Genomic DNA, 23,219 nt, shown 5'->3' with positions numbered 1-23,219 from the left:
TGATGGGTCTGGCTATGTGAGACTTTTCAGTGAAAGACTATTGTAGAGCAAGCAAACTAAACAGCCCAGCAACAGCAGAAAGAGACAGCAGGTGTAAACAGCATGTAGAACCACCATATTTTCACATCTGACTCAATAAGTAAAATAGTTGTAAGAATATTTTCTTTCTTGATATTTCATTATTTTCTTTGGTTTAATTATTACATTAAATAGGCTGAGAGAGACTCTTGTACTCACTGATAAAACACATTTCCAAGCCAAGCAGTAGCTAACCTCCAGGGCTAAAAAGCAAAGCCAATACGAAAGTGCCAAAAACTGCAGTTCCTCTAATGGCCACTGGAGGCTGGTTTCAAAACAGTCAATTCCAATGGCACCCAACTTTACAGCACAAATAGACATGTTTACAGCCTGGCACAAAAAAAACAAACCAAAAAAAAGCAGTTTTGGTCTCTTTAGCTAATTTAAACATTCATGATGACTGTACAGAGGGTACATTTTTATATAACTCCCCTGTTGATATCATATTAAGGCTTGAAATTAGATATAATTTTATGGGTGGGCTGCTTTAAGTGATCATAGTGTGCTCAGCTTTCAGTCACATCTACCCATCACTCCTCCACAGGTCCACCATCTCATCCAAATATGGTCACTTTTTGGCTTCACAAAAAACAAGGTGGCAACAGCCTGTATACCAAACTCGAGGCTTTAAAATGGGAGTGCACAAACCAATAGACAGTAGCTATATCTATTTTTCTATACATTGTCTGTTCCAAGCTTAAACCACAGGGTTTAGGGTTTCCCTAGAAGTGACATTTACATTTTTGCATGTTTGCTAGTTCCAATACCATATGGTTGCCAATTAAGGGTCACTGTTAAGGACTTTACAGATTCCCTCCAGAGCAAAAGATCAGATTTTTAGACATTTTTAGACTTAAAATAAAAGCACATCAGTTTTACCTGATTCAACTGTCGCTATCACCCTGAAGCATGATCGCTATTGGCTGTGTCATGTTGGATTTCAGCTTATCCTGTGATGAGCAACACAGCATGTAAAGCCTGAAATGGGAAGAATACACAAATAAGCTCTTGATTAGGCACAGCGGTCCTCAAAAATAAATTATGTATTTATCTATTTTAAAAAAGAAAACAATCACCCTTATTTTGGGACAACTGACTTTTAAAAAAATGGAACTTATTTTCAAAATAATGAGTCAAATACATTTACATATCATACTTATGAGAGAAAATATTCAAACCCATTATGTGTTTTTATTTTATGGCTGCATGTTTATATCAAATGGGAGGATTTTAGACGTGTTGAAAAACGCTGATGGATAAGGTCCAACCAAATATTCAATGGTACAGAACAGTGAATTTGTGAAAAAAGACACCACGGAGCCATAGAAAAAATATATGTTTAGGCCAGAGTTCGAGATGAGTCATCATGTGGTGGTTTACAGATACAGAAATTTTCTCATATACATTTTCTTATATAAATACTCAGACGAGAAAAAATACAATATATTCGCCACATAGCAATAATGCCTGAGTTTGATTAAAACAGGGATTCAATATTAGAACCTTGGAAAATGCACTTTTTCTTTAGCTGGCTGTGTTTTTACTACCAATGAATAAAATGCTATTGTTTACATTGTTGTTCTTTTAGGTCTCCTCTACCATGTGACCTCAATCAATTCAGTCCTTGACTGATCACATTGTGTTGTCATGACGCTACCTTTACAGCTCAGGATTGCTCATAGAAACACAGAGAAACATGGGCAGCCTGCATCATTAGCACATCTGAAACAGAGGATGACTAACAAACATCGCCCTGTTTGTCTGTTGCCTATAGAGGAAAAATCATTAGCACCAATTACGCAGATCACATTCATTCCTGTCACGTTTGCCCGAGGCCCCCGGTGATTTTGGCCCCTGAACAAAACAGGCAGAGGTGACAGAGGACAGCATGGTTCTTGTAGATGAATTGGTATTAAGTTAATTAGGGTGTAGCTGGGAACCCCAGCAGGTCGGGACCCTGGTATTGTGTCCACAGGTGATCCATCCTGGGAACTGAACGCTCGCTGACACACAGAGGAAGGCTCACAGCTTTCAGGGCAGTAACAAAACCGACCCTTCGCTGCCACGGTAACCAACCAACACAACAGAGCTAAAAACGACCGCACAAGAATACTAACGGAGCAGAGAAACAGTAAACAGCAACTGGTTTGGAGTCTAAATGGATACAGTGTGTTTTGAAATAGGGTTGTGAGGTGTTAAAGTTATTTCATGTCATCATTTCACGTGTCTGTTTCACAAACCTGGCATACTAAGTATTAATCAAATTAATAGCTATCAAATTGCTCAATTTGTACATGGCTCTTCAAATAAAACACTTTTCTTCATGACCTCTCTATCACTAACAATCAGTTTCATAATTACTACACCCGAAAAGCACTCCAGCTATTATATATATATACTATATATATATATACACACACACACACATTTTTTTCCTTATCAGTGTTAAGAGACTGTATACACTGATTGATAGTTTCATGATGAACCTCACTTATCAAGCCCCCTTGAGGGTTTTCTGGGTTTCCCCTGTATTTCTCCTTTCTTAAAATGTATAACATTCTTGTTTTTAATCTGTTTTTTATATATTTTTCTATTTTCTATTTTTATTTTTTTATTTTTATATTTTAATATTTATATATATGTATGTGTGTATGTATATGTATGTATGTATGTGTGTATATATATGTGAGTGTGTGTGTGTATGTATGTATGTATGTATGTATGTATGTGTGTGTGTGTGTGTGTGTATATATATATATATATATATATATATATATATATATATATATTTTTTTTTTTTTTTTTTTTTTTTTTAAATTTATTTATTTATTTATTTATTTTTTCTTATCAGTGTTAAGCGGCTTTATGTACTGATGAGAGTGAAGACGGTACTGACATGACAGAAAAGAGTTATACCAGAACTTGACATTCCATTAACCTTGTTTCGGGTGTGGTTACGCTGACAGTATCACAATGAGTGCACTTAATTAAACTAATTTAAACCACACTAAATTGTGTGGTAGTAACAAGATTTTCCTGATGTACCTTATCAGTTTCAAGTGTAAGGCTTCAATGAAGTTCCTGTCTCTCAAGTTAGATTTCTGCAACACAAACAATCATACAAGAAAATGAGTGGAGAAACTAATGAATACAGATGCTTCCAAACAGGGCATGAGGGGTTCACTGAGGGGTTTGATGGGTCTGAAAATGATGTGATGCTCTCCACGACCATCATTAGAACACCAATCAATGAATATGCTTATTGTTACTGTAGACTTCTACAGACTTGTAGAATGAATTAAAGCTGATCTGCAGGCTCATTGTCACATCCTATTAAGACAACTTATATTTAGAGTTTCAAAGTTCATCCAAAGTTAATTTCTTTTGGAGAGAGCTGTTGACAAAATCTTAGCTCAAGATCTTTATAGTAGCTGTTCTGGAGCTTTAAGTTTGCAGATATATGAACGAAACCTCCAGAACCACAAACAATGGACGTAGCACCCATCGGTATGTGGACGCCCGTTATCAAGCCTCACGTTTGTCAATTTAGCATTTATATATATATATATATATATATATATATATATACATCCATCTACATAAATATGCAGACGTCTCTTTGGAATAAGATGAAATGAGTGGTGCACAGAGTAGGAAGTCTTCACCCGGATATTTGCTTTCTACACTGGATTTCCCGAAATATTGGCCGTTGCCTCTAGACCTTTTCAGACCACGAGCCGATGAGTTTTAAGTTTGCAAAAATGCAAACAAGTTTCGATTAAATTAACACAGCTGTATTTGTATGCCATGATTGCATTTCAACTTACAGAAATAAAAATTCAAATTCTACTTTTTACTGACTGATGTGAAAAACATCAACCGCAGTCTGTACTGACTAAAATGATGATAATGGATATGTCACTTGCTACTGATTAGTTGACGGTAAAAAAAACAACTGACACTGACAAACTAATTTTCTCAAGCACTTTATATTTGAGTTTCTGGAGTAATTTTTTGACTTAATTTCATGGCTTTCTAAGCACTTAATGTTTTCAGCATCATTACATGTGCATGAGAAAGAGGTAATATTCTGACAGAGTTCAGGGAGAAAGGAAATATGATTATTATTATTATTAGCAATAGGTTCATGTATCCAAAAAAGGTAAGTCTACCTAAAATGAAAATGATAATATCTATTCAAAAGTTTATTTCCTCCTGAACAGTAGGCTGCTTTCTCACTTTATCACTAATACACTTTCAATATTGTTTCTTTGTCCACAAATATTAGAGAAGTTAGAGGAGAAATCTGATCACTGAACAGCTAAAATGTACATACGCTGTAAACTAAATAACTTGGTTATTCAGGGCATGTAAAGGTGATCTCGACTTTCATCCCATAAACAATTTCCTCAAATAATCTGATGGTCTTGTGTGCATAAACATGGTGATTAGAAAACATCACAAGGACACAAAAATTATCCCTGACTGAGGGGGAAATACTTAAACTTCAATCTGGGGGGCGAGACAACATGCCCCGTGGAAACATGACAGCACCCAGCCTACAAAAACAATGTTATCACAAATTCCCAGACTCCACTTGAGAAAGCTACTATCAGAGGAGGAACTGAGAGGAGTGAGACAGAGCGGGAGAGAGTGAAAACAAACAAAGAGGCCAACGCTCAGTGCTGATGAAGCACTTTATCCAGGTCAGCATCAGAGAGACCAACAGTGGAAGTCTTTCATCGGGTGAATGGACATATGGAAGGTGACTTCATCAATGAAAATGTGGGCCAGGGTGTTGCCCAACAACCTGCTGCTTTACATGATTTCTAATCTTCAATTTCAATCTGGAAAGTTGCACAGTATTCCAATGTTTGTCCAGAAGTAAAACCCCAGAAAGTGTTTTTGGTTCCAATACTTCAAATGTGCATCAGATGAATACACTACAAGAAGTGTCCATTCACGATAAAAGGAAAAAGGAATAGGACACTCCGACCCATTGGTGAACCTCAGATTTAAGAGAAGCAATGTGGACTCCATCCTAGTCATGAAACAGTGGACCAGCTCTTTATGCTTCTAAGGATTCTGGACGGTCTTTGAGTTTGCCCATCAGAAATGTGAGTTCTAAATGGCTATAGACAACCTGCTGTCATTTAAAATATGTATAAAGATGATATATAAAGATCGTTAAAAAAGAACTTTTCAGGAAAGGCGATGACAAGTTTTGCAATATCTTCGTTTAAAATAGAATCTCTCCCAATGTTCAAATTGGGCTTTTTTACATTTCTTAACCTTCAACACAAATGTTCTTTACAAACATGTCCATCAGTATTTCTTTACTATTTTTTTTCATGTTCAGCTCATCTGAACACTAACTAAGAGTAAGAGTAACTGTTCATACTGGATGTCGTGAAGTCTTGTTCAATTTTAAAAAATCCATCAGTTTTCCCATGAGTTAAAGTCCTGATGGACTCATAGAAGGCTATGAAGGATGAGATATCCTCATGCATCTTGTATGGGGCACTGTGGAAGTAGTGAGTGCCAGTGGTTTCACTATTAGCTCCTTGGTATTTGCACAGTTGGAGTGAGAGGTGTGTCTGCATTCTTGGCAGGAAGTTGAGTGCACTTTCAGAAGGCGTTGGGCTCCAACAAGGTTGAGCCTTATCACCGATTCTGGTAGTGATTTTCATGGACAGAATCTCAGCAAAACTAGGGCGTGGAGAGTGTCCAGTGTGGTGGCCTCATGAAGGCGTGACCTCCAGTGCTTACTAAGAAGGTTTGCAGCTGATCTTGAAGCTAAAGACATGAATGTCGGCAGATCTGACACACCAAACCAACATCAAAGAACTAGCAGCCGTGAAGCCAACTGTTGTGTAGCCTCACATCGCTTGTGTCTTGGCCAAAGAGTTCCTCTGAAACACATACATTCTGCGCCTGCGTGAGAGCAAATACCTCTTCATACCAACAGACAGTGATGGTCTGTGGTTATTCAAAACGGGAGTTAGCACATTAACAAAACAATCCAATGCTGAAAGAACAAATGATGCACAGACACAGAGAGATTGGCTGAGGAGCTCTGATGTCCAAAAGGAGCTTAAATGTCCAAAAGGAGCTTGGAGTAGAACCGCTGCTCCCGGAGGTTGACAGGGGTCAGTCGAGGTGGTCCTGGCATCTGATCTGGGTGCCTTCGGGGTGCCTTCCTGTGGAGGTATTCTGAGAATGTCCAACACCCAGAACATGCAGGAGGGATTACATATCCCCTCTGGCCCTGGAAAAGCTCTGGATCCTCCAAGACGAGTTGGAGGATGTGACTAAGGAGAAGGTCAAATGGGGTACCTTGTTCAGCATGCTGCCACCAGAACCCTAAACCAATCAATTTAACAGTGGAGGATAGATAGATAGATAGATAGATAGATGGATGGATGGATGGATGGATGGATGGGGGGATGGATGGCCAACATATACAAGTAAGCATGCTGAAATGATGAGCATTCTGCAAGCACTGCAGTAAATGATCAAATAATGAAACGTAGACTGTATGTCTGGCTACTGTTTTGGAATATGCATGCAGAGCGAGCACACAGTCATGGCCACTTCCCAATCCCTTTCATCCTTGGTCATGCATTGGTGTTCTCTTTGAGGGGGTGCCAATAAGGGGGCGAGGGCAGTGGGTCCACCGATACAACACAAAGCAGCAGAGCAGAATATGGCAGGGGCGATTGGGAAGAGGAATGATGAGGAAGAGGAGGAGGCGCAGCACCGTTAGCATGGGTGTTGGGGAGTATGACCCAGTTAGGCACAATGCCTCAAGGGTGCAAGTGTAGGGGACAGACAATCGTGCAAACCCACGTACCGACACACACACTGTGCCACAGCCAAATTCTTCCAAGGTCTAAGTCTACAGAAAAGGGCAGATACAACAAGTCTGGACATGCCGAGGGATCGGCAGCGACAGAAAGAACCAGGCACGAGAATTAGGCTTTCACGCACACCGAGCACAAGATCTAAGGCCGCACACCATCACGCCGGTTTTTTTTTTTTTTTTTTTGCTTTCCATGACCTACATTCACTGTGTTAGAGGAATTAAGGGTTTGTTGCGTTCTCCTGACTGACAAGCAGACAGCGAGTCCTGCCTCCTTCTGTTTCTCTGCCCTGCGGTTTCCCCTCAGCTGAGTAAGCTGTAGCACTGTTATGTATGATCTATATGAAGAGATGAAAGAGAAACTTGAGAGGGAAAAAAACTTGCAAAGCACAGTGGAATCACAAGAAGCAAGTCACCCTCCCTGCAGGGTAAACCGAATTCATTAAAACAATGTGACGAAGCGTTCGTCTCAACAAATGGAGATGACGGTGACAAAGCTCCCCGACACTCCTCTCCCATCAATACCGAGAGGCATCAGTGTCACTGTCAGCAAGCGGTGGGCTGAATCTGTCTTTTGTCAGGATGTCAAATGGGAATCGTGTCCCGGTCAACTGCTGAAAGATGTGCCGTTAGGGCTGTTTTCAAGGAGGCGTACCGCTGCGTGAGCGTGTGGTTTGGTTAACGCGCCAGATTGACTCCAAGCTGACACTCGGAGGGCCGACTCTCTCCCTTCGATCATCATTTCTGCCGCTTTATTGTTATAATAAGGGACAATGGGGGAGCACTGAACAAAAGAGGAGAGAGATGACGGATGGCAAACGTTTCCTCAAGAGAGATGGAGAAACATCTCCAATTCTAATGGGACAGGAGACGGCGGCTGGGGGTCAAAGTGGGGTGAAGCTCTGCAGGGAATAAAGGACAAAGTGTGTGGAGGAGGGAGGGGAGACGGGAGGTGGATTTGGGGGTTATGTGCACCGTCACGGTCCTCGTCTAATTTCCATAAATGAACCAGGGACGCGTGCCCTACTGTGTTTGTGTTGTGCTGGCAGCTGCTGTCGTGTTTGACAACGTCTTTGCGATATGTCAGCCAGGGCTTCAACACATTCATTTCTGTCTGGAGAGAAAAAAATGCGTTTGTGAGGACGCTTTGGATGCGTTTCTGGAAAATCTGCCGCACATCAATCGTGTTTGTGTTTCTTAGCGTCAGATGCTTTTCCAGAAACAAAAACTGGGAGCCAACTGGTCGGGCAGAATGCGGCCAGTTAATGGCACTGACAGACAGCGGCTCTCACAAGAAGTTGGAGCATTCACTGATGCGACTGTGTTAACCATTAAAACCATGTAGAAAAACAGGAAAGGCATTGAACTTTAAGGATATATTTCACCAAGTAATGCTTGAGTATCATTAGTTCATGAATTATCACACAAGTACAAAGTTGATTATATTAATGAAGCAATTATATATTGTGCAAATGATTAAACCGGATATACTGCAGGACTAAAAGAGCCAGACGGTGTTTTAGTCAACAATGCAAAAGTAACTTTTTTTCTGTTTCTACACATGAAACACAAAACAGAAATGCTGGTAATTGCTGTGCATGCTTGGGGCACGTGAAAAGGCTGAAAAGAATGCAAATGTTCCACCCCAGTAAAAAATGTCCTGGGCCGGTTTCAGCAAGATAAAAGCTTGGCTTTGTTTCAATTTTTAACTGACAAACTGTATGAGTTTGTTCTTTAAAAAGCTTTCGTTTTCAAATGTGTTGCATTCAAAGAGATTTTCTGTTTGCTACGGCTTCAAACGTCTGTGTGGTGCTGTCATCTTGTGGACAAATATGGTACCTTCAATTAAATTATCATACATATGATGAAGGGTCAGTCCAGTTTCTGGCAGTGGAGATAGTTTTTAGGTTTAGGTTTTTGAGGTATCTACGTCCTTAATGTGCGACCAATTTCAAACAATAGATGTCAACTGGTTTTCTTTTCTGGCAGTGAAACAGCACATAACAAATGAACAGACAGTTTTTCTCCAGACATGTGTACCTGTAACTTTAACAAATAGTTTTCATGTAGAAGTAGCAAAACCATATTGTAAAAATAAGCTCCATTTCAAGTAAATGTCCTGCATTCTAAAACTGGCTTATGGCTGCTCACTGTTTTGGTTTTTTATGGCTCGCAACTTTAATGTTTCTGTTCATCCTCACAGTTTAGTGGAGCTACAGTTATAGCTCCATTAGGCCATTCAATATGACTACTGTCCTCCCAGTATACAAGCACCGGGGGAGAATTGATTTATTGACGGAAATATATCTGATTGATGATATGCCCTCTTTCAGCTAGTTGCTATAAACCTATAATAATTTTACAGTCTATGATATAGAACAAATCACAATCATAACTGTTTATTTACAGCTGCTTCGGGGTAGAGAACAGCCGCGTCACATACATATAATTAAAAAGCACAGAGTAACTCAGCCTTGATTGATTGGTGTAGCCTATGTTATAGGCCTATTTAGAATATTTTCAGCGCTTTGCCTTGCCATAAAACAGGGATTTGAAGCCCTAATCCAAAAACAGACTCCATTGAGAAAAACATTTTATTCGACTGAACAGCCTGTTACTGCCTCCATCAGCTATGGAAGATAAAGACGATATTTGTTAGGTGACTAAACTATGTTTTGCTGCAGCCCTGTCCACAGCAGCACATCACTTAGCTTCCATGTCGGTGTTGTGGGACTGTACTTTATTTATCAGAGAAGGGGGGTGGCTGGGGTGAGATTTTTTTTTTTTTTTAAATACTACCTTTTTAAGTTGTATGTCCCTCACCGAAGCCAAAATTAAAAACTCAAGTCCCTCCTCAGTGCTTACATTTTCCTTAAATGACTGACCCGTGACTCCTAAAAAAGCAAAAATGAACAGTCCCTATCTGTAAACACAGAAGGAGGCCAGCACGGCCACGGGGAGCACACGCAGAACACCTAGTCCAGTTAGAGTCCAAATGAGGTGTTTACATGACGGAATAGCTCGACTTCCAGTCAAAATATCTGGACATGTTGGTCCAAAGAAATTCTATTTAGACCAGTTTCAGTCGCGCTAACATGTTTACATGTATTTTAAACGTCCAGTTTTAGTCGGACTAACACAGTAATTCCACTTTTTCTAACATCATGTAAACATACTGAGTATCGTTGTTTCAAGACGAAGCAAGCAGCTTTTAAGCAAACAAAAAGAAAAAGGAGAAACCCCTCCAGGGGAGACTGAGTTTCTTTTCACTCTTGTTATTTTACACAAACAGACACAGACCCTAAATACACATATGCACAAATAGGACCTCTACACATGCATTAGGATAGGATGGCAACCCAAGCAGTGACTGAGCTACTGCCACAACACACTTTGCCTGGGTCCAGGCCTTTGAATCCACCCACTCCACTGAGTTCACTCATTCCTCTGACATAGTGACATAAAACTGCATTTTCTCGCTTAAAACAAAAAGCCAATAAGTATCGCGGGAGGAGGAGGCTCTAGGAAAACCACAACCAAAAAAAAGTTATTTATTTTATGAACATAATATTTACCTAACCCCAAGATTTAACCTATGGGAGACCTCATGTCTAACTGTAACTTTAAACCTTAGGGCTCACTATTACAATATTAATGTTATCACTAAATGACCTTTTTTAAAATCAATCTTTATAAAATATTATTTACTACTTTCATTGGGTTATTTTTTTTAAATCAATGTCAGTCCTTATCATAAATATCAAATATTCATTACTTTTCAGAAGTCTGGCCCTTTAAATTCCAGGTTTTTGTCATGATGCCAGTATGTTTTTAGATGGGGATAAAAAACAACACAAAAAATGAATTATTTTCAATATACTACATGCAGAGTAGAAAAATCTGGTAAAAAATTATGTCATCAGGTGGAAAATAATAAAAATGACAAATTTCAAGGCAAAAGCCCAGAATGACACAACGAAATAATACAGTGCATGATTTTATGCTTGAATGGCTGGTTTGAATGGGTTTCAATGGAGAAATTTTTGCACTTAACACTATGAATGCAACAGTTTAGTTTCCACAGTGTATTTTAGACTTATTATGAGATGAGCTGCAAATTCCAAGATTAAACAAAAATACACAATCTTGCCCAAAATGTATGCCATATGCATGCACACGCCAAAATGATCAAAAAAATTAAGCATGAAAAGCTCATAAAATGCACCAAATAGTCCCTAAGGGTTAACCTCTGCTGCTGCGCCTGGAGAAGTAAAAATTGGCAATAGGCCAAAAGTTGACATTTTTGGATGTACATGCTCGAAACTGTTTATTATGAGAACAGACCGACTTTGAACAGTTTAAGTAAACAGTGTAGCTTCCATGAAGGCCATTTTTATTGCAGGGCTGTTAGACTATATGAAATTTAGCATCGCTATGTGTAGACTACCAAATACACTTAAACCGAGTGAATATTTTATATGTAAAATCCTTAAGTCATAATAATAAGTCATACATGTAGTGGAAAAAAGTAGTAGAGAAAAGTACAATACGTGCCTCTGAAATCTAGAAAATGAAGTATAGTAATTGTATTTAAGTTACTTTCCACCACTGCAGCTTAAGAAACATTTCTTGTAGTCCAAGATAAAGCATAAGGAATTATAAACTGGATAATAATTCATGTGGCCATTCCTGCCAAATGACGCCATGGCAGTGACTGTACTTTGGCCCATGTTGGTGGAAGGAGAGCAGACTGTGAACTCAGGCAGGGTTACTGAGCATACAGTGTATATTCTGAGGGTTATATAACTCTATGTGAGTGTTGACCAGTGACACAAAAGCACCCGACTGACTTCCTGCTTTATACCGCAGCTGTGCTCTGCTGCATTCTCCTCTTCTGTTCACACAATACAAGCTTAACACTGAGTATACAATGTAAACAGAAAATCCATACACATACCTGTTATCTGTAAAACAGCGGAGAGTTCTATTAATATCTTTTACACTCAAAGAAATAACATAAATAAGGATAAAAAAAGAACAGTTGTTAGAGTTTTCGAAGTTAACCATGCCTATAGAGTTGCTAAATTAAAGTCTGGGTGATTTGAAAAATAAAAAGAAAGATGCATTGTTCAAACGGTTTTTCTGTGTGCAAGGTTTTTTTTGGGGGGCCTGAAACTGTGGCTCGGTGATGCACTGGAGCCATCCTCAACATAACCTAGGGCTGTGCAATTAATCAAATTTTGAACTCAATGTCAATTTCAGCTCCCAACAATTACAAAAACAATGTAATTGAGAAAAAAATTTTTTTTCCACATTCCGTTTTGAAGGTGTACCCTTATTTTGTCTCGTGCCCTGAATGCCAAGTGCATTTTGGGTCCCCCTTCCCTCAGCCAGAGCTCAACACTAACAGCCGATACTACCAGCAAGGCAAGATGTATCAGCGCGAGGAAAGATGACGAGAAGAGCAACAGCGTTTGGTGAGCAAATCAGGAAGAACAAATTCCGTTGTGTGGGAACACTTTGGATAGGAGGTTTCTGACGTGCAGCAAAAAAGAATAAAATGCAAGATTTGTTTACATGGTGTCAGCACCACATGGCAACACATCAAATCTTTTAAATCAGCTTAAGTTTAAACACAAAGACCAAAATAATAAAAATTTTAAAAAAGGAGAAAAGGACAACCCCATCGACATTCACCATCCACCATTCAGCCATCAGTTAAGGGCACATTATATAAAGCAGTTCAATTAAGAAATTAAAAGAAGCTTAAAGGGAAAAGTTTTAAGGGGAATTAAAGTTCAACTGTTTCTAAACGTTTTTTTTATGTTCAATAAATGCAAAATGTTTACAAAGTCAATGAGTAATCACAGTAAATAATTGTGATTTCAATATTGACCAGAATAATCCTGATTATGATTTTGGCCATGATCGAGCAGCTTAACAAGTTGTTTATTATGAATTATAAATACAGTTTTTCTTGTTTTATTTCTTTTTTTCCTTAGATATTTTACTCTAGCTATTAAAAAAAAATCTAAATGTACTATTTTTTTTGCAATTTTTGGAACATTTCTTACCAAGATGCTAATGAATTATTTTCCAATGTTTTTGAAAAACCCAATATCCTCAGGGTTTGCATAAACACCAGAGTACGGATGATGCGTCAGGGTCTTGAAGGGTTGTCCCGTTTCATAGAGGAAGTTTTCAGCCATTACCCTTTGATACTATGTTCATGGGACAATGCAGCACGTGAAATCAGGGGATGGGGGGAAAAATAAGAAATGGAATGAGCTTTGTTTGAGTTGCCAAAGTTAAGTGCGTAGCTGAGGTATTTCACAGCTGGTAAGATGGTCTTTTCATAAAACTTGGCTGTCTATGCAAGAGAAGGACGCAAATACATTTGAAACTGGAGCTACATGACAAAAGAAAACTGAGAAAAAACGACTGTGGCATTCACTTTCCCTCAGCAGGCAGAAAACCTACAACTACCAGAATGCACTGCGCTGCAGCAGACCAATGAACAATAACAAACAATCTCAAATTACAGTTTAACAGTAAGCTAAAACATGTAACTCAGCATCAGAATCTTGGTTTGCATTTGAGGGAGATCTGGTTCACTGGTGGGACGTTTACCACAGTTTATCCATACACACTACAAAAGTAAAGTATCCCTTTGAGTTTAAGTACACACGAGACTTCAAGCTAAGAAAAAAACACTATTGATAGGTCTTCTTTTTTCAATATATAATTAATACAAGAAGGTTTCTTGTGTATTTTGATACTACCTAAGCTGTGTTTTGGGTCAGTGTGTTTTTGGAAGCTCACAGCAGTGGGTGGAGCTACAATCAACAAGTGTGTCCTTATCCGACCTGAGTATCTCCTCCCTGTCTCTTGCTGACTGCTGGCTGCTTTGTGCACCACATACCACCCACAGGCGGTTAGCTGCAGGGCTCACCGCCAAACAGCTCTGGAATAATGGTGGCCAGGTGCCAACCTGCAGTGTTGGAGTAGTTAGTTAAGGGTAAAAGGTTGCAGCTTATCTCTGGTTTGTGTCTGGCTCTGTCTTTCCACAGCCCTCCGTCTCCTCATGCACATGCGCACACACACCCTTTTTTTCCTGCCCACTGTGAAATATAGCCCCCACATGTCCTGGAGTAACCTCACCTAAAGCGACCCCATCGTCTCTGCTCCGCCTGCACAGGACCTGTGAGCGAGAAGGGTGAACGAGAGGGAAATAAGAGCTGCTCTGTCTTTGTCATCTGCAGCTAAACTCAACCTGTTTTCTCTTTCTCGCTGTGCCAGTCACATGCTCAGCCAGCTTGTTTACTTGCACTGGTTTGGTCTCTCTCTTCGTCCCAAACTCCCTCCCTCTCTCTCTCTCTTCCTCCGATCCAGCCTCTCTCACCCGCCCACCAGTTGGTTCCTGCTCAGTGTTATGTGGCGATAAGAGCTCAGACGAAAAAGACGGCCTAAGCAGCCCTTTTCTCTCAAGATTTGGTCCTTTGCTGTTGCATCTTCTCCTGCACTTTAACTTTCCTCGGACAACCGTGAGTATCCAACTTTGCCCGATCAAATAAACAGACTTTAATTGTGTTTGGCAAGGATTTACTTGAAAGGGATGACGGAGGGACAGACTCCCACCCTCCTCTAACCCCCCCCACACACACAGCTTGGGAGAGTTGCGGACGTGCAGAAAAGATAGCAAAACCATGACAAAGATCGGACTGAGAGATTTGCCAAACTGCATAATTGTGCAGCAGCTGTGTTCATACAGGAAGCTACAAAAAAAAGGCTCTCGAGACAGAGTGAAGTATGTCAAACCTGATGGTGCTATTTCGAACCAAAATGGAAGCAGTATCTGGTGCACAGAGAGATTGCTCTTTACAACTCTATGCCATTTTTTTCATCCTGGAGGGATAAAAACTTATAAGAGCAAACATTGCTCCTTCCAGTAACATTTCTTTCGTGATAAAAATGAAGAATTCAGAGAAAAGACAGTGCAGTTTAAAGTACGTCACTTACTTTTAATTATGTGTAAAACAGGATAAATGTTTCTGTTTACCTCTGCCCCTCTCAGAAGGTCAGCTCGGACTCTCAAACTGACTAACTGCCAACTTCCGCCATTTTTATTTTGTCGTGTGTGTGTGTGTGTGTGTGTGTGTGTGTGTGTGTGTGATAAGTCACAGAGCGACAGGTGAAAGGTTCGAACACTAAGGCAATATGAGAGAAACAACATAATTAAGCATAATCTAAATATTCATTCAGTGGCGGGGGAGGGGGGGGGGGGCTTCTGGGGCTCCAGCCCTGAATATTTTCTTAAAAGCCCCGAAACTTTTAGCTTCCTTTCTTGTTTTCTATCTTCCAGAGCTGCACAATATGCATACAAAATCATATTGCCATTATTATGTAAGACACTGCGACTGCAATATGAAATGCCATTTTGGTGAAAATTGTCATTTTTGAGTTCATTTTCAATGAAATGATCAAGTATGTCCTCCTGATCTGGAACACTATCTGTGGCCTGAGCATCTCTGAAGCACTACACTGACTATGTTTACACACTCAAAAGATCCCTTTTTTTTGCCCTTATTCCAAAAAGACAATATTCCAACTAAGTTGTTTACATAGTTTATGAAAAAGAACTAATATTCCTGTTTACATGCAGCGTTGCATACACTTATTAACACGTCCTAACGTGTCATTTATCCCCTCAAATTATGGTTGCTTATACTAGAATTTTTTCACTGGTGGCGGACTCGTTGGACCACACAAACACAGCCTCCCTTTTTCATTCAGTCCACCACCTTCTTGAGAAGATCGATATTGTGATATTTGCTTATCCAAACACGTGTCGATATCCAAGTCTTACATGATCAAAAATGTGTGCTTTTGAATATGCATCTCTACCCCACAGCCTTGCAAACTGCTGGGTTGAGTATCATGTAGGGGTCAACCGATATTGGTTTTTCAGGGCTGATACCGCTTATTAGTAATAATGAACAAATAAACGATATTTGGAACCGATATGCATTTAAAATTAAAATAAAATACTTTCTGTCAATACTTAGAATTTAGAATATAACAAACTCAAAACTAAAACTTTCAACAGCATATACAGCGAGTTCCTAGCCGCTTTTTTTGTTATAAAGTCAAGTGAAATTTTAAATAAAAAACAAATAAATAAAAATAGCTCCCTGAGGTTTTACAGAGTAAAAGTTCCTCCCATTCTGACACTTTCTTTGCACCTTTAATTAATTATCTTTATCATCCTCATTAAAATAAAACGCTGATGCAGATAATCAGCTAAATGCCAAATATTGGCCCCAATAATCAGCCAGACCAATAATCAGTCAACCCCTAGTACAATTTATCCATGGCAACGCACAGAGCCGACCATACACAGGCAAGATGCTGTGTGTCCAAATAATGCTCCTAAAACAATAATTCCAACATATCCTACATGTTTCAGTCAGAAAATACTTGCAATACACTTGCTCACATCGCGATTACGATAATGTTTCGATTAAATGTGCAGCCATAATACCTTCAGCTGTGCCACAACCACATAATATTTTGTTTATCCTACTTTGCTCCTCCCTAAAAATATCTAATATAATTGAATAAATGCTCTTATGTTGGCCAAATATTTAGTGCTGAGTATTAAAGATCACACCACATTTACAGGACATTGTTGGGGATCTTTGATTTGCAATTAAAGCAGGCCAGATTATTATGGGATGGATTCAAATCTAGAAGATTTGTCAGCTGAATATTCGTTCTGTGAACTCTGCTCCAGCATAGTATACAAAAGAGTGAAAATGAGTCATCGTCAACATTTGTTGCGTTTTGGTTTCAGAAGAGTGAAGAAAGTTGGAGAACATTTAAATACAACATAGAATTTAGGCTCTACGGGATGATGTTTTTCCTCTGCAACTATCGTGTTTTTCCTAAATGATGTATAGATTTTTAGGCATTCTTTTACCTTAAATAGCTTTGAAAAAAAGTGCATATAGCTGCTGTAAAAGGGAAAACAAATCTCAGAGAGGGAGCAGTAAGTCTCTCTCCAAAGTTGGGAAGCTTTTTTAATAGATTTTTTTCTACGTGCCTTTTTCATTATTATTAATATTGTTTTGTTAGCATTATTTTGTATTATTGTCTACAGACCTCCTAATGAGCTGAGTCCTTAATAAAGTTTTGAGTTGAATGGATACGGGGGAATGCACTGCTGTATGTCATAATATGACCAGCTGCATATCACTGACCTTCGAATGCATCTGTTACTTTCATCTGAGACACAATTTTGCTTTCACTGTGCTTAATTTAACAATAATGCCAGTATCAGAAGTACCAGCTGTCTGCATCCCTGCAAAAAAACACCTGATTGCAATCACTGTGACATACCAGAGCATCGATAATGGAGCTGCACTGGCTTATGTGTCATATTTTTTTTTAAAAATCTGCATGTCTGTCGCCTTGTGGTGTATTTAACAGTGAAAGCTAATGAGGCAGCCAGACGAGTGACAAACAACAGATTTGGCATTCATCCAGGCCACCGTATAAAGCACCTAATGAGATCTTCTGATTCACTGTTGTGAATAACAACACACAGACAGATCAGCATGTCCACTGTTTGCTTTTACAAAGAATCAACGGCCAATTAAATGTTCAGACCACTGCACCATAAAACTGAATGCGCGGCAGATATTTACAGAAGAATCGTTGTATGTAAATGAAGTGTGTGCATATTTGTGTGAGTACAGAAGTTCATAAATAACCTGCTGTCATCTTTCTGCCTTAATGAACTGTTGGCTGAGGTTACTGCTGCCTTTAAGGGTTCCTCTGAGAGTCATAAATACAGCTCATTGTGCATTTCAGTTCTTTTGTCCTGCTTATAGTACAAATGACCTCGTAACAAAGTAATACTGCAGGTGTGCCTGGCATTTACTGTCCAAAGTCAGTAGTTATACACAAAACTATCAATCAAAGAGACTGAAAAAGTGAAAGATGCATTTTATATTCTGGATATGATCAAATTGGTTTCAGACAAAAGCACTTGGCAAATTAATAACAAAAGAAAAATCATGACTTACCTTCATTTGGAATGATGGGTGTTTTGTCCTTAAAACAGGCTCCCTAAAAACAATTTACAAAGAAGGGGTCAAAACATTGTGGGATAGAGTCAATGACCAACTTGGCTAGAAATGTCACACAATGTGCAAGAAATTAGTAAAAGGGACAATAAAATTGTTTAAACGTTAGTTTTAAAAAAAATATAAGGGAAAAAAGGTTATTAGAAATTAATCGCAATTTTTTTTTTTTTTTTCAAAAACTGTATTTATAATTATCAAAATTTTACATTTAAAATTGTTACAGAAAAAAATAATAATTTTTTGAAATACTTATTTTTTAGCACTGCAACTTACTTTAATGGTTTTTTGGGTACCTTTTTAATATTTCTATTTAGTTGTTTTCAGGGGATTTTTGTTAAACTTTTTACAACTTTTTTGCTAATTTTTGTCTTGTCTTGTTAGGTTGCTTGCTGCTTTCTCCCATGTTTTTTGTAAAAATTCAATCAAATTTACTCAGTTTCAAATGGTCATGAACTTATGAGTAAAAAAAAGACTTTTATATTAAAACATACACACATTTTAAAATTATATTTAAAAGTAGAGGTTCGTTTTTTTCATTAGAATTATATCTTTTTGTACTATGGAAATTATTACCACCTAATTAGTCACTCTGACAAAAAAATCACTTTTAAATCTCTTAAATATGCTTTTAAAGCGTTTGACTGTACTCAGCCCGTTTTCTTCCACCATCTTTGATAACTGAATAGGCCTACATTACATTTTAGGAACGACTATTTTTGTCGAGGTGGACTACCAATCCTGTTTAATAAAGAAATATGATAATTATACACAGAAGTTTACCATGTTGTCGTAGTAAAATGAAATAAACTTGTATTTTTCTGTCACTGACCTGTGTTCAGATGTTCCGCCTGACTGCAGGCCGCCTGGGCAGCCTGGTGACCAGGCGCGCGACAGCGGCCCTGACCACCAACACCGCGAAGATGGCGACCGCGAGCCACGGTCACGGTAACATGGCACCAATGACGACACTAATGTACTTTATCACATCTGTTTCTGAAATACAACATATTAAACTCCTCGAGTGGGAAAGTCAGTCTTCTCTGGATAAACAAACTGGACGAGCGGACGGTTTTCAAACGTCACATATGGTACCGGGTCAAATTTCACGAGCTAATGGCGGCTGTACAGGTGTTACGCCTAAATCGGTGACCCATCACATTCAAGGACCCGATTAGGAATTTCCGCTATATGCTAATTAGCCTATTATTTACATCCTGTTGGCAGTAGAAATTGGGTTTGCAAGTACTGTACTTAAGTACAAATGTGAGGTAATGGAGTCACTTCTTTAAATGCCACTCTATTATATTTTAGAGGGAAATATTATAGGCTACTTTTTACTCTACTACAATTATTTGACAGTTTTCGCCACTAGCTAGCCTACTTTGAGGTTAAGCATTTTTGCATAAAAATATACAAATAGCTTAAATATGAAAATTTAACTGTCCAAAAGTATGTAGGCCTAGGAGCAATACTGAAACTACTAGTCAATTAATCAAGACTGGAAACATAAGGAAAAAAGCAGAAGCATCCATAATAAAAATAACCATTAGCTGCAGTCCTTTAGAAAAATAGTTCCCAACTGGTGTGTCTTGGTCCAAAAGTGGGTCACCAGTCCATTCTGAATGGACCGCAAGTGACTCATGAACATTGTCAAATTGTAAAAAAAAAAAAAAAAAAAAGGACAAGAAAAACACTTTATTTTGAGGTAGAGTGAATTTCTAGCACACAGCTTTTATTTTGAAGTGCTGGTTTTGTTTATTCGTGAAATATGTTTTATTTTTTTGTGTTCTAAGTGAACATACTGTTTACATCTTGTGAAATATAATTGGATATCTGGTAATTTATCTGTTTTGTGGACCTTGAACTTAAAGCTAAGGAGAATTCTGGACCCTGTGGCTGGACCAATCCTGCATTTACATTCATGCAGGAGCAGTGATAAGAGAGGGACATGTCACTGTAATGAGTACTTAATTTTCTTGATGATACTGACATACATAATCAATTAACATTTTTCAGTGCAGAAATTTTCTTGTAACAGAGTATTTTCAAAGTGTGATATTAGCATGTCTGGTAGGCCATGAAGTAAAGGATTTAAATACCTTTTCCACCACTGCATACTTAAAGCCCATTATCACAAAACACAGTTTGACTCAGAGGGCTTTACAGCTTACAACATCCCATTGCCCTTAGACCCTCAAATCACCTCAGGAAAAACACCCCCCAAAAAAAAACAAGTGTCACAGAATCTATATCAGCGGTACGTATGTTTCCAAAAAGCATACCTGGAGATTACCGATGTTTGCTATGATTAGTACAAACTTGAAGAACACAGCAATGGATGTCAGCTGTATGAAACCACATTTAAATCAACCAAATTCAGTCAGTCAAGCATCTCTCCATCAAGGCTGATGTAGAGGAACAGGAGGCAGTCTAAAGTGGCCTCACACCAGCAGATGGCACTGCTGCACCAGCATCAATAGGCATCCACACAGACACATGGTCTTCTGGGCCTTTGTGTTTGATCAAATATAGGACACAGACTAGCATTTTCTAAACCAGGGAAATGGTAAATATTCTCTTGACTGTTCATTTCTGCAGCAGCTGGTTCCAAAAGTGACCCTTCTTGTTTCTGTCCATCCAGAGGTGTCAGGGACAGTGGACATGTCTCAGCCTCAGTACTTTGACCGTCTGGACACCCCTCTACCTGACAAACCCTACAAAGACGTCTTGACTGCCGCTGACAAGAGCCTGAAACAGAAGGAGAAGGGACCCTGGGGCCAGCTGACCAAAGAGGAGAAGCTTGCACGTAGGTTCCTCTTGACCTGCAGGGTGAGAGTGTGGAGCCGCTGAAGCGGTGCACAGTGCAGCCAAAAACACATCACGAGGTTAAAAATACATCTAAAACTAATACATTCAATACTCATAGAAGATTGTAGTATATTCACAGGAAGTACAACTATGGGGTACTTCTAATTTTATGCAACAATATACTTTCTATTGCACCAGAGTAGTCAAGCAGTAATTTTTACTACATGATATTAGGATAGCTACAGTTATTGTTACTTTTGCAGATTGTGATTTTAGTAACCTATGATGAGGATACAAAATACAGTTATTTGTTTAAAGCACCTATAAGTAAATGAACAAGCAAAAATACTACACTTTATTGTATCAGTAACAATAACCAGCTCTGAAAGGGGCCATTTTCCTGCGTGGTGAATATTTATACTTATGTATCTTAACGCAAGTTAAATTAAAATAAGCTAAATTGTCATCAGATGTGTTCCAAGACTGCATTTGCTGCAGGGATGACGTTTATTTGTAGGCTGACTCTGGAGTTGGCTTCGCTCTGGTTTCTTTGTCAAAGAGCCAATGGGATATTTTGATTGGATTTTGGATTATAGCTGAAAATACACTCTGTGGTAAACGGACAGTTTTGAAATTTACACATTGTATTCAGATAATTAGAAGATTAATTGGTTATCTGTCTCTCTAGGCTCTGAAAAAACAATATCGGACAACCCCCTAGCTCATGTGAATGGATCAGCCAACCTCTAGTTTCTAACTAATCAAGAATATCTGTAAGACACTTCATACTTATATTTCATTATGAGTTTAGTCATAAAGCATTACATTATAATTCACTATGAATGTCCTTATAATGCATTATAGATGTGGTCTTTATAGAAAGTGATACCAAGAGGTATTTTGTGAATGGTGCTCATTCCTGTTTTGTCTTCTTGACCTCTATCTCACCCACCTCTCCTGTCCTTCACTTCTCCTCTCACCGCCCCCGCAGTGTATCGCCTCGCCTTCCGTCAGACCTACTCAGAGATGAAGCAGCCGTCAGCAGAGTGGAAGACCGTCATGGGGGGCATCTTCCTCTTTCTGGGCTTCACCGGGTTGGTGGTGTGGTGGCAGAGAGTCTACGGTAAATCTGCTTTCACTCTCTGAAAAGACAAACCTAGCTCTTTGAAATTAGACAATGCAAGATGCCAAGACCAGGAAACCTTTTCTGCCTCAACATCACACACAGCTGCTTATAACAGCATTAACACTGGCTCTGCTGCTTTGAAGTATCCCAGTAAGCCATACCAGTCGGCCAGTAAAAAAACAGAGCCCTGTTACTGGATGTCGGGCTTTATGAGTTATACCAGTGTTCGACAGCTCTAAATTTTAACCCTTTGAAACCCGTAGTAACATCACCTTTCTTCAGATGCCTCTAATAAATATATAATTTCTAACCCTGAGCAAAATGGTAAAATTTCTTTCAAAATTTGGCAAAAAATAAAAACGGCATTAAGTAACTTGGCAAGGCATGTTAAACAAATTGCAAAAAAAAAAGAAAAAGAAAAAGTAGAAAAAGTAGAAATTATTTCTGAAACCTAGGGAAAATATATAGGAAAAAATCTAGGGAAAACTTTATCTAATTATTATAATTATATATTTAGAATTATGTTATTAAATTAAATTATTTTTTCTGCACTTTTCAAGGTCATTTTATTTTTATTTATTTATTTATTTTTAACTTATTTTTCAGTAATTTTGTTGTTTGTTTTTTTGTTTGTTTGTGGGTTTTTTTTAACAGTTTCTTAATAATTGTTGGGTCATTTCATTTTTCGTTGTTCAATGTTTTCTTCCCATGTTTTTTGAAAGAAATCAAGCCATTTTGCTCCTTGTTTTTTTGTAGTCTACCCTCAGCGTCCTAGAACCTTTGAGGAAGAGTGGCAGGCCAAACAGCTACAGAGGATGCTGGACATGAGGGTCAACCCCATCGAGGGCTTCTCAGCCAAGTGGGACTATGAGAAGGGCCAGTGGAAATAAAGAGAGGACCAGACTGTAGCCGAGGTGGCACAGAGTCCCGGACCTGCTGCCCTCAGAGGATGGATTTTTGCTCCATACTGTGAAGCAGCTGTTGAAGTCAGTCTCGATTTGAATGTTGCATTTTAACTGTCAAAACCACTAGAAGAATAGAGCGTATCCACTGACAACACCTCTGGGGCCATTTTACTCTGTGCCACCTGTGGCTCTCAGTCAGGGGCCTCCTCTCCAACCTCTGCAGCCTTCTGTCATGGTGATTACTGTGTCCGTCCTGTTGGAACCTAATAATAATAAAGTTTTGCTGATGCTTC

The 23,219-nt window shown here is 38.8% G+C and overlaps 1 protein-coding gene across 1 annotated transcript; it reads left to right on the top strand.

Annotated features, from left to right (window-relative positions):
* The first annotated feature begins 14,142 nt into the window (after nt 1-14,142).
* On the top strand, nt 14,143-23,219 carry LOC121947306. Its single transcript, XM_042492292.1, has 5 exons — nt 14,143-14,484; nt 18,927-19,032; nt 20,729-20,893; nt 21,887-22,018; nt 22,778-23,219. Exons 2-5 carry the CDS (start codon nt 18,927-18,929, stop codon nt 22,909-22,911), a joined length of 537 nt encoding a protein of 178 aa, XP_042348226.1. The 5' UTR covers nt 14,143-14,484; the 3' UTR covers nt 22,912-23,219.

The sequence above is a fragment of the Plectropomus leopardus genome, chromosome 8, assembly GCF_008729295.1.
Source record: "Plectropomus leopardus isolate mb chromosome 8, YSFRI_Pleo_2.0, whole genome shotgun sequence".
In the NCBI taxonomy this organism is placed as follows: domain Eukaryota; kingdom Metazoa; phylum Chordata; class Actinopteri; order Perciformes; family Serranidae; genus Plectropomus; species Plectropomus leopardus.
Note: the sequence above shows the minus strand (reverse complement) of the source record. Positions and strands in the feature narration are given on the sequence as shown.